Source organism: Phyllostomus discolor, chromosome 1 (assembly GCF_004126475.2).
Source record: "Phyllostomus discolor isolate MPI-MPIP mPhyDis1 chromosome 1, mPhyDis1.pri.v3, whole genome shotgun sequence".
Taxonomy (NCBI): Eukaryota; Metazoa; Chordata; class Mammalia; order Chiroptera; family Phyllostomidae; genus Phyllostomus; species Phyllostomus discolor.
This window is the reverse complement of record NC_040903.2, coordinates 172,988,198-173,001,403: the sequence shown is the minus strand read 5'-3', so window position 1 is coordinate 173,001,403 and position 13,206 is coordinate 172,988,198. Positions and strand designations below refer to the sequence as shown.

The 13,206-nt window shown below is 47.3% G+C and overlaps 1 protein-coding gene across 9 annotated transcripts in view; it reads left to right on the top strand.

Moving 5' to 3' along the window:
* Positions 1-12,732: 12,732 nt before the first annotated feature.
* The window catches only part of CA12 (carbonic anhydrase 12), a 52,094-nt gene continuing 51,620 nt past the window's right edge, over positions 12,733-13,206 (top strand). For all 9 annotated transcript variants that reach the window (XM_028508225.2, XM_036034449.1, XM_036034447.1 and 6 more), the window contains exon 1: positions 12,733-12,935. In XM_028508225.2, the coding sequence (XP_028364026.1) occupies positions 12,851-12,935 (85 nt within the window). In that variant the 5' untranslated portion in view covers positions 12,733-12,850. The remainder of the gene's footprint in view (positions 12,936-13,206) is intronic.

Here is a 13,206-nt window from a genome sequence, read left to right as displayed (position 1 = left end):
TCTCCCATCATTAAGACGGTGGAGGGGGGCAGTGGCTCAGGTTGAAGCAAGGCACCCACCAGCTGGGCCCTTATTCTCCCACTGGGACTGTGAGGAGCCGAGAGTCCCCCACCCCCCCACATGTTTCCTTTTCAGAGAGAAGCCTCTCAGGTCCTTCAGGAAACAGTTTTGGGTGGCTGATTCACATCTCCAAGATCAGAGAAAGGACTGGTAATTAACTGTAAGCTTCCTAGAGTAACTGCTCTAAGATGGGGTTCAGGGGCTACCTGCCTATCAGCAGGCGTTGGTGAGAACAAATGGTAAATCTTCCAGGAAGGTGTTTTAAGAAGGGATGTGACCTTCAGCCGCTAGAAGCCGTGCTAGAGCTCGGTCAGGTCTCTTAGTGAAGGGGTTTGGATGGAGTCTCAAGGTGTCCGGGGTTCTGGAGGTCTCAGGCACAGCCCACAAGTCCACTGTGAAAGCACATCTGCATAGCTGGTGTACCTCAGCTGTGCCACTGCTGGGCACACACTTCAGAAAGGCTGGCATAGGGCCTAAAGGGTCATGAACAAAGATATTCATCTCACTGTAACACTGCTCACAGAGAGTCGTGGTGGGGGGTTGCTAGGGGAATGGAAAAGTAAAGGTGGTAGCTAAATTAAAAAATAGGAACCATACAAAATACCATCACGTATTTTGTAAGTACACATACCTATCCAAGAACATATGATCGAAAACATGAGAGTGAAGACCTATGGGAGGGAGGGGAATGGGAGTGAGTATCAGGGATGAAGAGGGAAAAAATCAAATGAAACCAGAGCCGCTCCTTAGACAGATGGATGATGAGAGAGACGTAAACTCCACTCACTGCACTACAGTGAGAAAGAGAAGGGACAGAGGGAAGGGGAGAGGATGAGGGGGAGAAACAGAGAAAGTGTGCCCCTCTGGCAGGGTGGGTGAAGAATGAGAAGCTAGGACGGGGAAGGCCAGGGGAGAGGTGATGGGGGTGCAGGTGGGAGGGGAGAACCGTCAGAAGTACAACAGAGGCCACAGAAGTGAGAACGAACAGTCAAGGAGTGTTGATTAAGGACCTAGTTCTCTGTGCCTGGAGCCGTTAGGCTTTCATTCCCTTTGGGAATGGATCCCAGACATTCCCTGAAGGTGGAAGCATTTATAATGGATGATATACTGAATGGGGGTCTGGTACACGCTGACTCCCAAAGGTTCTAACTCGTGCAACTGGGAGGATGATGGTGCCAGTGGCTGAGGTAAGACCGAGGTAAGGTGGGAAAGACACAAATTCATGGCTTGGGATCTCCCAATCCATCACTTTGAAAAATCAAGATTCCAAGAAGGCATTTCTGTTCCAGGGCGGGGGGTGGGGGGGAGGGAGGTGACATTCATTGTACTCCTAATAATCACTGGTATCTCCATAACAACAAAAATGTTGAGTGCTTATTGGACATTAGATACCACACTTAAGATGTTTATATCCATTAGCCCATTCACCACCCCATAAAGTAGGTACTGTTAGTATCTCCATTTTATCGATTAGGAAACTGAAGCCTAGAGAAGTTAAGTGCTTGCCCAAGATCACAGAGTTTCTACAAACCCACGTCTTCTGATTCCTCAGCCCTGCGCTGTGTCAGACACCATGCCGCAGGCTTTCTCTCGTGTAGTTTCCGCACGTGTTCCATGGGATGGGCTCATTATCTTCACTTCACAAACAAAAGCGAGGCTCAGAGCACACAGATTGCTGGTGCAGCCTCTCCCAGCCAATCAGTCGCCAGCGTGGGATCCAAACCCACGGTCTGCCCTTTTCACAAACTTCGGCCGTCTCTCCAAGCTGCTGCTCAGACAGTTCCTAATGCTCCAGTTCAAACTCTACCTACAGGCTAAATGAGTCTAAGGAGACGATATTAGCCAATTGCAGAGTATGGACCTTGTTTGGGCCCATTTCAAACAAGGGGTTAGTAAAACCACCAAGAGGACTACTGGGAAAACGTGATATTAAGGAATTATTGAAGTTCGTGAGTGGTGGCAACACTGTGATTGTGTTTTAAATAAGGGAGCCCTTTTAAAGCAGAGATATACACATGTGAAACAATAAAATGGTTCTCAAAATGTGGCTCCTGGATCTGAAGCATCAGCGTCCTCTGGAGACTTGTTGGAAATACACACTCTTGCCCCTACTTGGGACCTGCTGACTCGGAAACCTTGGGTGTGGGGCACGGCAACCCAGGTTCTCACAGGCCCTCCAGGCGGTTCTGATGCACACGGGGCCTGAGAATCACTGAAATAATGTGAAGTCTTGAATTTGTTTCAAAATAACGCAGGGGAGGGGCGGTACTTGGTGAGGGCCCAGATGAAAGGAGGCTGGCTGTGAGTTGGGAATTGCCGCAGCTGGGTGATGGGCACAGGGGTCTCATTATAAACACACTCTCAACTCGTACATGTGTTTGGAAGTTTTCATAATAAAAGTTCTTAAAAATCCAAACCATTTTCTCCACCATGCCCCTCAACAGTTCTCTCCTCACTTCTCTTGGTCTCTTCCTTTCCAGCTCTCCTCCCTCTGGAACATTCCCTCCTGGCCTCAGACACGTTAGCTCTGCTTATTCTCCTCATTTGCCCCAAGTTTTCCAAAGCTTCATGGCTCCTTCCATGAAAGTTTTTAAATGACCCATCTATTACCATCATGATGCCCCCATTTCCCCTCCCAGCGTTCTTCCTCCTGCATCGCTCACTCCACTGTTTGCAGAAGCAGATTTCTCTGAGGCCCTAAGGACCACCTAGAGTCCAGGATCTTTCTCGTCACTCACCACTTGTGGTCTTTCTGCCACTTTTGTTGGCTAATGATGCCCTCTTCTCCTAGACAGTCTGTCGTTTCTTTTCTTTCTCTTAACAGAGAACACATCCGCCTCTTTTAATCTTAAAAAGAATTTAACTTGTGTGATTTAGTTTGTAACAGATTTGCTGTTAAAAACAACCCAGACAATACAGAAATGTAACAAGTAAAACCTGTCCCCTTGTTCCCTGGGACACTATCTTTCTAGTTACTTGCTACTGCCCTGGCTCACCCCTCTGCCAGGTCTGAGTTCACTCCCCAGGCTCCCCAGGCCAGCGCTCACTCTGGGGATCCTGAAGACCACAGCCCACTGATTCTTCATGCCGAAGCGTGAAGATTGTTGAAGGGGAGGGAGGTGGCCAATGAAATAGAGGAGAGAATGAGAGCAGAGCCCAGGCAGGGATGGCTGGCAGCCACCCGGAAGTGGGAAAAGAATGAAATGTCCCTCATGGATGTCCAGCTCTGACGACTCCCCAGACCTTTCCCTTCAGTGAGTGTCTCTCATTCTGAGGCATGACTCTCAGGCTCTTTCAGGAGCTCGGGGGCCCAGGAGCTTCTTTAGAAGACCTATTATACTGTTCAGCATGTAAACTTAGAATGAAGACTCATTGTTATATACTGCGGCCACCTCTGCTCTCACTGTGACCTTGAACCCATCCTAGGGGTCTCACTTCCCCCACATGACCAGCACTATGTGAACACTCACTTCCTCTTGTCCCCAAAGCCACCAAGCTACTGACTTACTGACAATCTACTCATTGTTATATTTATCTGAATCCATGAAATTGTATCTTTGTTGCTCTTCTAGGAGTTTCCTGACCCTCTTGAGGAAATCACTCAAGAAACGTGACCCCTGTTTTAAATTGCCAGTCGTCCCAGGTTCTGTGACTTTTTGAAACTTGCGATAAGATGTTATCAATGTTAAAATGAATACTATGTCGAAATGCAGGAAAGTGCTTATGGTCCAGTGTTAGTTTTTTCAAAAGTAGTGTACAAAATATGGTATATTTACTCAATAGTAACCAGGTAAATGTCTTTTGTTGACACTGACAGGAATGAGAATGCAATGTGCAAGTAGGAAGTTATTGTCAGGGGGGCTGGATCAGTGGACAACTTTTTCTTTTACAGACTCCCTCTGGCTGGGTTTGTACATGGAACTCACTGGGCTGAGGTGTTTCCCCGTGCTAGTGCAATGGTGAAAGTTCTCTTTCCAGTCTCGGCCAGGAAATGCTTTGTCCAGCATTAGACTTCCTGTTGAGTCTTCACCAAGTCACCGTGCTGCTCAGGCACCAGCTGGAAGGCCAAGGAGTTAGTTTTCACTTCCCCGCCACTCCCTTTCTGTCTAGACAATGGGCAACAAGTTAGCACTGCTCCTTTCCCAGCTTCTTCTCTGCCCTCTTCCCCTTCTGCTGACTGCTGATTATATGAGAGCAGCTATGACGGGATTTCCCTCACTTACTATCTCTGAATTGATTTCTTTCCTATGAATGGGGCCTGTGGGAACTTGTGTCTTCTCCCAGAGGTGCAGTGTGCCCGGGGATCCTTCTGATCACAGTCAGGTCTGGTGCCCCCACTGAAAACAAGTAACCCCAGTTACAAACATCACTATACTTTGTGGTGATGGATTATGGTGTTCTCCCTAAACACTCAAAAGAATTTTACAAATCCTCACTGGAATGAAGTGGTGCAGTCTCTATTATAAAAATGGAAAAATGGAGGTATTTGAGGCATTTGGCCTTCCCTGTCCTCCAGGGCAAAGAGAATTTGAAGAGCCCAGATTTCTTGGTCCTAGTTTTCTGATTCTTTGAACATCCTTGAAGAACTCTCACTGTATCTTGTCATCATTTTCACTAATCCTCACCAAGGACATGTCTATTGATTTCAGAAAGAAAGGAAGGGAGGGAGAAAGAGAGAGAAATATTGAGAGAAACAACCGATCAGTTGCCTCTTATATGTACCCCGACCAGGAATCAAACCCACAACCTAGGGATCTGACCAGGGATTGAACTTACAACATTTGGGTGTATGGGATGACACTCCAACCAGCCGGGCCACCTGGCCAGGGCCTCTTGCTGTCATTTTTATCATTCACAAAATCCTGTGAAGTAACAAGCTACATATAATATCAAAACTAAGTTTTGCATATTGGTGTTTAAAAAACTGAGATACAGACATAAGCAGTCTAGCTATGATTTGTTCCATTAAAAAGTGAGCCCAAACTCTAACATTAAGGACAAGGAGTGGAGTGGGCATAAGGAAGTTAGCTCTATAGGTAAGATTTCTTTACTCAGCTCGGTGTGCTCACCACGCAGCCTCTCCTCAGGAAGCATCTCTAGCCCTCTGGCTGTGTCGTCTTGGGTAAGAGAACTCTGAAGCCTTGGCTGCCTACCTGCTCTGCTGGCCCCTGGATATACCTGAGCCCTTTCTCAGGGCTTGAAAAGAAGCTGGATCCTTGCCAGGGCTAACCTCTGGCCAGAGAGGGAGACCCACTTGAGTGGTCTGCTGGGAAGCTCCCTGGTCTTCACCTGTCCATGCCACGCAGCCAGCGATGTTAAGTGCACCAGGCTTCCAGCCTTGTGAGCTTTGTTAGGCACGGGGACCAAAACAAGGTGGCCCAGCTCAGCATGCAGACTCCAGCTGAAGAATCACACCGTGTGTTCCCAGTACTCTATAACCAGCAAAGATGAATGCAAACTGAAATGCAGGCAACTAGGGGTTCCTTGCTCATTTTCTTTGTAAGGAACTGAAATGAGGGATCAGCTTATAATTCCTGCATTTTCAGGGAATTAGAGTACCCAAGCAAGAGGAAATTAACAGCTTATTGCAATAGTATGTGGCATCTCTGAGCTCAGGAATACATCCCAGCGCCAAGACTCCAGGGATTAAGCGTTTCCTGTGGCCAAGCCACTCTGAGCCTACTACTTGTTTAGAAGGCGTATTCATTGCTTCAGTGGGAAGACTGTGTTGCTACAAAGGCTACGTTATTTCAGAGACCCATGTGTAGAATTATGGGGGCAAAATATACCTGAAAATCTCCACTCATCATTCTTCTCTTAGTGTTTGTGCACTTTGGTGGGGTTACCCAAAATAGAAACTTACGGGGTGAAATACTTCACCTTCAGCCAGTCAAGACCTTTCTATTACAGAGAACCACCTTTTATGTAGTATTAATTATGTGCCACTGTGCTAAGTTCTTTACATGCTTAGTTTAGTATATTTCTTTCTTTCTATTGCTCATTGGGGTATACATACTCTATGGTCCTCATCTCCTTAAAAAGTAGGAAACTGAGACTCAGGTTAAGTGACTTGCCCAAGGTCATACAGGTGGTGAGTGGTAGAGGTGAGTTTCAAAACCCAGGTTCATGTGATGCCAATGCCCTTTGCCCTGCACCACTTGGCTGCCCTAACCCTGGGGCGGGGGGTCAGTGTTGATACGATGACTATTCACTTTAGGTCTGCACCTGTGAGCTTGCTGGAACAGGGGTGCGAGACAATAGTGCTTCAGACGAAAAACAAGAAGAACAGGATCTGGACCAAACCCCCGAGGTTAGCTGAGAGTGGATCCAACCAGCAGCTATGAAAGGAGCGAAAGTTCTGAGAACCCTCAAGCTGTTATAGTCTAGTGACATCTCTTAAGCAGCTTTGGTGTCAGCTAACTGTAGTTTTCAGAATAATTTACCTGGAAAGGGTAAAACAAATTGCACTAAGGTTTATTTTTACTTAAAATGATAAATTTCCCTGTGCATAGAATTTTGAATTATTGTCATTTTTTATTAATCACACAGAGTGCTTTAAAGGAGTTCTGACGACAAGCCATTATTCCCTGCTCAACAGAAGCGGCAGCTAAAGGATTGGGTGGACAAGTAATTGGACCAGAGTGCCCAGTAACCATGGTGAGTGGTGACGGGGGCCGGGTGAAAACTCTCAGTCCCTTGTTAGAATCCAGTTTTCATTTTCTTAGATTAGGAAACCAAGCCTGAGATCAAAATAACTTCTTTCTTTTGTTTCAAGTACACTGAGGAGTATCTAATCGACTTGTGTACATCAAGTGCTTTTATTTTGTTTTCCAAAACACGTGCACACCTATGGTCCCATGCCACACCGATAACCCTATGTGAGGTTACACATTCCCACTCTAGTTGAACAGATCAGAAAACTGAGGCACATGCCGGGCGAGAGATGTACTCAGGGCCCAGGGCTGGCTCTTGGCAGAGCCGCGAGTCTGGCTCCTTTTTTGCAGGTCACATTGCCCTTCAACTGATCTGCCTGAAACTGAGCAGGGTGGTAGCCAGAGTTCACACAGAGGTTATGACTCCAAGCCACAGCTGCAGAAGTAGCTGTGAATAAAGCCACAGAACTGACTATTTTCAAAGACATGGATCAGTGGGTGCATTCAAGTCTTGGCCTCCGGATTCCCTCAGCTGCTGTCTAGTAGATGGAAACCCCATGGCCTTTTCCTTCCTTCTCCCTCCTTCACCCCTCCCCTCCTTCCCCTTCCTCCCCCCTCCCCTCCCCTCCAGTTCTTACTCTGTGCTTCGCTCCACACCTTCTTCCTTGGTCAAAGCAGGCTTCGTTAATAGAACGCAGACCTGTATGGCTGGGCTCATATTCTCTGTCTCCTTCACCGGAGAACCGTGTTGAACGAAAACTCTGTGGACTCAGGTCCCTCCTGTCACACTTTGGCTGCTCTGCACAGATCGGAGTGTAGGGTCCCTCAGTGACCTACGGGACTTGGGGAGGACACAGCTATGCCTGGTGCTGGGCGTTACACCATCACCACGTTGTGTTCCTGGTCAATAGATAACTGACCACGGCGTCTAGAGAACTGGAGAGTCCACTGTCAGAGGGATCCAGAAATGAAATGTCCCCATTGGAGGCATTTATTAGGACAGCTGTGGAAAGAACCTGCTGGGGCCTTGGAGACAGAATCATCTGGCTGAGAATTCAGTCTCTGTCACTCAAAAGCCTCATGAAGTTGTGTCCGGAAAGGATTTAACTTCCCCAAGCCTCAGATTCCTCATCCATAAGAGGGTAAACCTAACACTATCCCCACAGGTAATAAGAAGAAAGTGCTAAGCAAAGTGTCAAGCAAACAGTAGGTACTCAATAAATGTCAGTTCTCCTCCCACCAGTCCTTTGTTTAGCCCCATACTCAGGTGCATTCCCAATTGATTGACACTATTTGAAGAGTTAATTCTTACCTCAAGAAACAAAATGCTCTGTACTCTAGCCCGTATGCCTGAAAGGTTAACAATTACGGCAAACACTGACAAGACTTCACTTCAAAGGCTGCATGAAGTCACAGAATCTAATCCCTCACTGCTCTAGGGCAGGACGGGTGCCTCCTGGTGGTAGTCAGCCTTCGATCGTAGGTATTACCATCGTAATTACACAGTTATTTATGAGAGTATTTGTTTTATGTTTGCCATTTGCTAAGAGGAAGGACTATGCCTAGCACAGTGAGTGGCCCATAGCGGGTGAACGAGGGAGGGAATGGATGGAGAAAAACGTTCCCTCGCCTTATCTCCTTCCAGGGACACAGCAACTCCGTCAGGTAACCCAGGGACCAGGCTCACCCCCGCATCTTGCAGACTGAAGTGCGGAGGCTGCGTCACTGTCAAGGCCCTCGAGTGAGCAGTGGGCAGCCCGACAGCCCAGACCCCACATTTCTTTCTTCCTTGCTCCTTTGCCTGTGCCTTCATGCCGATTTTTAGACTGAGGTATAATTGACGGGTAACATACTAATTTTAGATGTGCGGCATCACAATTCGATATCTGCACACACTGAGAAATGACCACCAGAGTGAGCCCAGCCACCATCTATCACCGTACAAAGGCACAAAGGAGTGTTTTCCCCTCATGATGAGAACTTTCAGGACTTCCTCTCCTGGCAGCTTCCAAGTACGCACTACGGTGTTGTTCACTGTCGTCACCGGGTTGCCTGTTGCCTCCCCGTGGCTTCCTTACCACTGGAAGCGTGTGCCTCTTCATGCCCTCCACCCATGTGACCCACCCAACACCCTTCCCTGTAGTGGTCACCGTTCCGGTCTCTGTATCTGTGGGTCCTCTGTTTTAGAGTGCACATGTAAGTGAAATCACGTGGTATTTATCTTTCTCTGACTTATTTCACTCAGTGGGTTTTCCTCAAGGCCCATCCATGTTGTCACAAATGGCGAAATTTCATTTTTTTAATGGCTGAGCAGTATGCTGTTGTTTACCCACTCACCCACTGGTGGACACTTCTGCTGTTTCCATGCCTTGGCTATTACAAATAATGCTGCAATAAATATAGGGGTGTATATGTCTTTTCAAATGAGTGTTTTCATTTCCTTTGTATAAATGCATACTAGTGGAATTACTGGATCATATGGTCATTCCATTTTTAACTTTTTAAGGAGCCTCCATACTATTTTTCACAGTGGCTGCGCCGCTTTGTATTCCCACTAACGGTGCAAGAGGATCCCTTTTTCTCCAAGTAGGGCACCCTGGCCAACACTTGTTCTTTCTTCTCTTCTTGACGAGAGCCATCCCGACAGGTGTGAGGCGACAGCTCACTGTGGCTGTGATCTGTGTGTCCCTGATGATCAGTGATGTTGAGTGTCCTTCCCTGTGCCTGTCGGTCATGTGCGTGTCCTCTTTGGAGAAAGGTCTATTTGGTCCTCTGCCCATTTTAAAAATAAATTGTTTGTGTTTTTTTGCTATTGAGTTGTATGAGTTCTTTATATATTTTGGATATTAATACCTTATCAGATATATGATTTGCAAATATTTTTTTCACTCCATAGGTTGCCTTTTCATTTTGTTCATGGTTCCTTTGCTGTGCAGAAGCTTTTTAGTTTTATGTAATCTGATTTGTTTATTTTTGCTTTGCTTACCTGTGTTTTGGAGTCAGATCCAAAAAAGAAAAAAAGAAAAAACCCATCACCAAGACTAATGTCAAGGAACTTATTATCTATGTTTTCTTCTAGGCGTTTCATGGTTTCAGGTGTTACACTCAAGTCTTTAATCAATTTTGAATTAATGGTTGTGTATGGTATAAGATAGTAGTCTCATTTCATTGTATATTTTTGCCCACTTTGTCATAAATTAGTTAACATATATGTGTGTTTTATTTCTGTGACCTCTATTCTCTTCCATTGATCCCTGTGTCTGTTTTGAATCTAAACAATACTGTTTAGCTTACAATAGCTTTGTAATATAGTTTGAAATCAAGGCGCATGATGCCCCTGGCTTTATTTTTCATTCTCAAGATTGATTTGGCTACTCAGGGTCTTTTGGGGTCCCACACAAGTTCTAGGGTTGTTTGTTTTATTTTTGTGAAAAATGCCATTCGAATTTTGATAGGGAGTGAATTGAATCTCTAGATTGCTTTGGCTGGTATGGATGTTTTAATAATATTAACTCTTCTAATCAGATGGTGACATTTTGGAGACGCTCTGTTCCCTGGAGCCTTCTGTGTAGGTGTGTCATTTGGTGGCCATCTACCTCCTTATGGGTGTGAAGGTCTATTTTCCATCCTCACCCATTGAGTACTGGCTGTTTACTGGCTGACATGGCCCTGTCTGATGGTGGCACAGCAAGTTGCTACATGCTCAGCCACTCAGGCTTCAGGTGAAGCTATTGGCAAGTAAAGTTCTCAAGAGTTGGGAACTTATGCTGGGTAGTTTTGTGCTGTTTATTGGGGGAAGGTGGTGCCCTCGACATTTGGCATCAACACTTTAGAAGTTTGGTCATTTCATACATTTCTGTTTGCTTTTCCTCTTTGCCCCCCTAAGATTTTTTTTAATCATCCAAAGCACTCAGAGCTGTGGGTCTCAGTTTATAGTCTCAATTCTCTTTTAATTGCCACCCATGCTTCCTCCTTAACCAGGCCTCCGATCTAGATAAGCACTAAACATTCCAATCCTCTCCTTTCTTTCCATCAAACCCAGTTCACAGTTTTCCTTATTGTTCCATGAAATCCAACCCACTTTTTAAAAACCTCTCTATCTCTGGGGATCCCTGGAGAACAGGTAGAGATGCATGTTTGAGGAGAAACTGAACTTAATTTTTAGCCAGACATAAGGGAAAACATCTGGGGTGGGAGAAAACAAAATGCGTGTGCCCGGCCTGGTTTACCTCTGACTAGTCTTGAGATGTGGGACGAGTGGTTTCACCTCCAGGGTCAGCGTGTGCATCTCTCTGAGCTGCAGTGGCTCCTGCCAGTCTGTGGTGTTCCTTAACGCAGTCATCTTCTAAAGCCCTGGATGACAGATCAGAGACACGGGTGTCTTAAGAACCACAGGGAAATGCTCACTCTCCTCTCAGGAGCTCACACAAGCTCTTTGCTGGGAGTTGCAGACAAAAAAGGTCATCCTTAAGCCTTCTGTGGTCTGGAGTGCTTGTAACAAGATTTTTTTTTTGTAACTACTTCATTAATGAGACTTCAAAGCCCTTTATTAATGCAAACGATGGCTGAACTGATAGGGACAGGACAGTTGTGCCCTTGAAATACAGGTGGCATGTGCTTCCTCGGAACCTGCAGCACAGAAGTTGCTCTAACCCTCTAAAACCACCACTGACGAAAGGTTTCACTGGTCACTGAGGCTGGCCTGAGAGTCCATGTAGACTGAGGGTCAGGACAGACCTGAGAGAGGTGAAGGCTGGTCAGGCCACCGTGGCTGAGAGATGAGGGCAAGACAGACCAGGTCACAAAACCAGGGATCATGTGCCAGCGATCGGGGTGGGCACCCGTCAGCAGACCATGTGGCCCGAACAATGTCGGTAGGCAGCAGGGAGCCAAGAGAACAGTCCGGGTCACAGAGTGGGGAGGAAACCCAGCCCAGTACCAGGAGCAGCGCAGAGACACTCGGGGCGTGGGTGCCCAGGGAAGTCAAAACACCAGTGACAAGGGCGGGGAGAACAGCAAGTCACAGGAACAGTGGCAGGAGGATCTGGGGAGTACTGGAGAGAGCAGGTTAATGAGAACGTTGACTTGACAACTGAACATGGACTGCATGCAAGGGGGATCAGAACCACATGCATAGGTGGCTGTGTGTATACATATTTAGATGAATACAGATATGTGAGAAGAGTGGGCTGAAAGGGGCAACAGGCGATGATAACATGCACTGGAAACAGAACCCAGGCGCTGATTTAGATCTAGTGCAGTGCTTGGCACATACCAGGTGCTCAGCCAATGACATAAATCCCTTTCCTGTTACCCAGAGAAGTGACCCACCCCCCTTCCTAGAGAATGAATGGATGTTATGAACCAGCATGAACCTGGTCTACTTACCTGATGCTAGGGGGAAATCTAATTGCTTAGTAAAGCTGTTCACTTGTATCCCGTTGTGCTATTTACCTTGTTTTAATTCATTTCTTTGCATCTAAATTTCGAAGATAAGACCTTATGAGAATACACTGTACAATCCACAGAAATTCTGAATTTGAATGCAGCCCCTCTGCTGTCTCGTCTAATCCCTAACGTGTGTCCAGTCCAGGCAGGCACACCCTTGGGGTCCTGAAGGAGGTTCTTGTCCATATGGCATTGTATTCAGGGGGCTTCTCATTAAGGGCGGTGAGAGGCCAAGGCCACTGGAGCGAGCCCCTAGACGCGCTCTTCCCTTTCCGATGGGGCCGATCTCACCCACGCCTACTCGCTGCTTTCGCAGAAAACTGTGTTCCCAAGTCAGCCGTGTTCCAGAGGAGCGCCCGGGCCACAGCCCCACAGAGTGTGGCTGAAGTCAAGGCAATACCTCACCTGGGAACTGGGGCGCCAGACCTCCTGTAGGCAGGGCGTCCTTCCCGCCGCGCGATGACATCACGGAGCTGAGTCGCTGCATAAATGCAAGCCTCCAGGAGCCGGGAGCGCAAATAACTGAAGTGCTGGTCACAGCGCCTGTGCTGCGCGCACGCGGTCCCGCACGCGGTCCCGGTCCCATCCCGGCACGCACCCCGCTGGCCGCAGCTCAGTGACCAGATCCAGAACGAGCCATCCTGAGCCCAAGGCAGCCCGCGCCTGCCCCGCAGGAGTCACCCGCGAAGATGCCCCACCACAGCCTGCATGCTGCGGCCATCCTCCTGCTCGTGATCTTAAAGGAGCAGCCTTCCAGCCCAGCCCCACTCAACGGTAAAGTTTCTGCTTCTTTCCTAACAGTCCTGGAGCGCTCAGTCACACCTGCATGGAAGGATTTCCTGCAGGGCTCTTTAATGATAAAGTAGAATCATTTGGGGGGGGGGGGCGGGGAAGCAGGGAAGGACATGCATAGTATCAAATTGCACATTTTTAGAAGGGATGCTGCATTTTGCTTTGGAATGCGCGATCTGCTGTGGTTGGGGGAAATGCATTGTCTTCACACGGAAATATGTTTGTGAGTCCTCTGAGCACCTGCGGCTCTGAA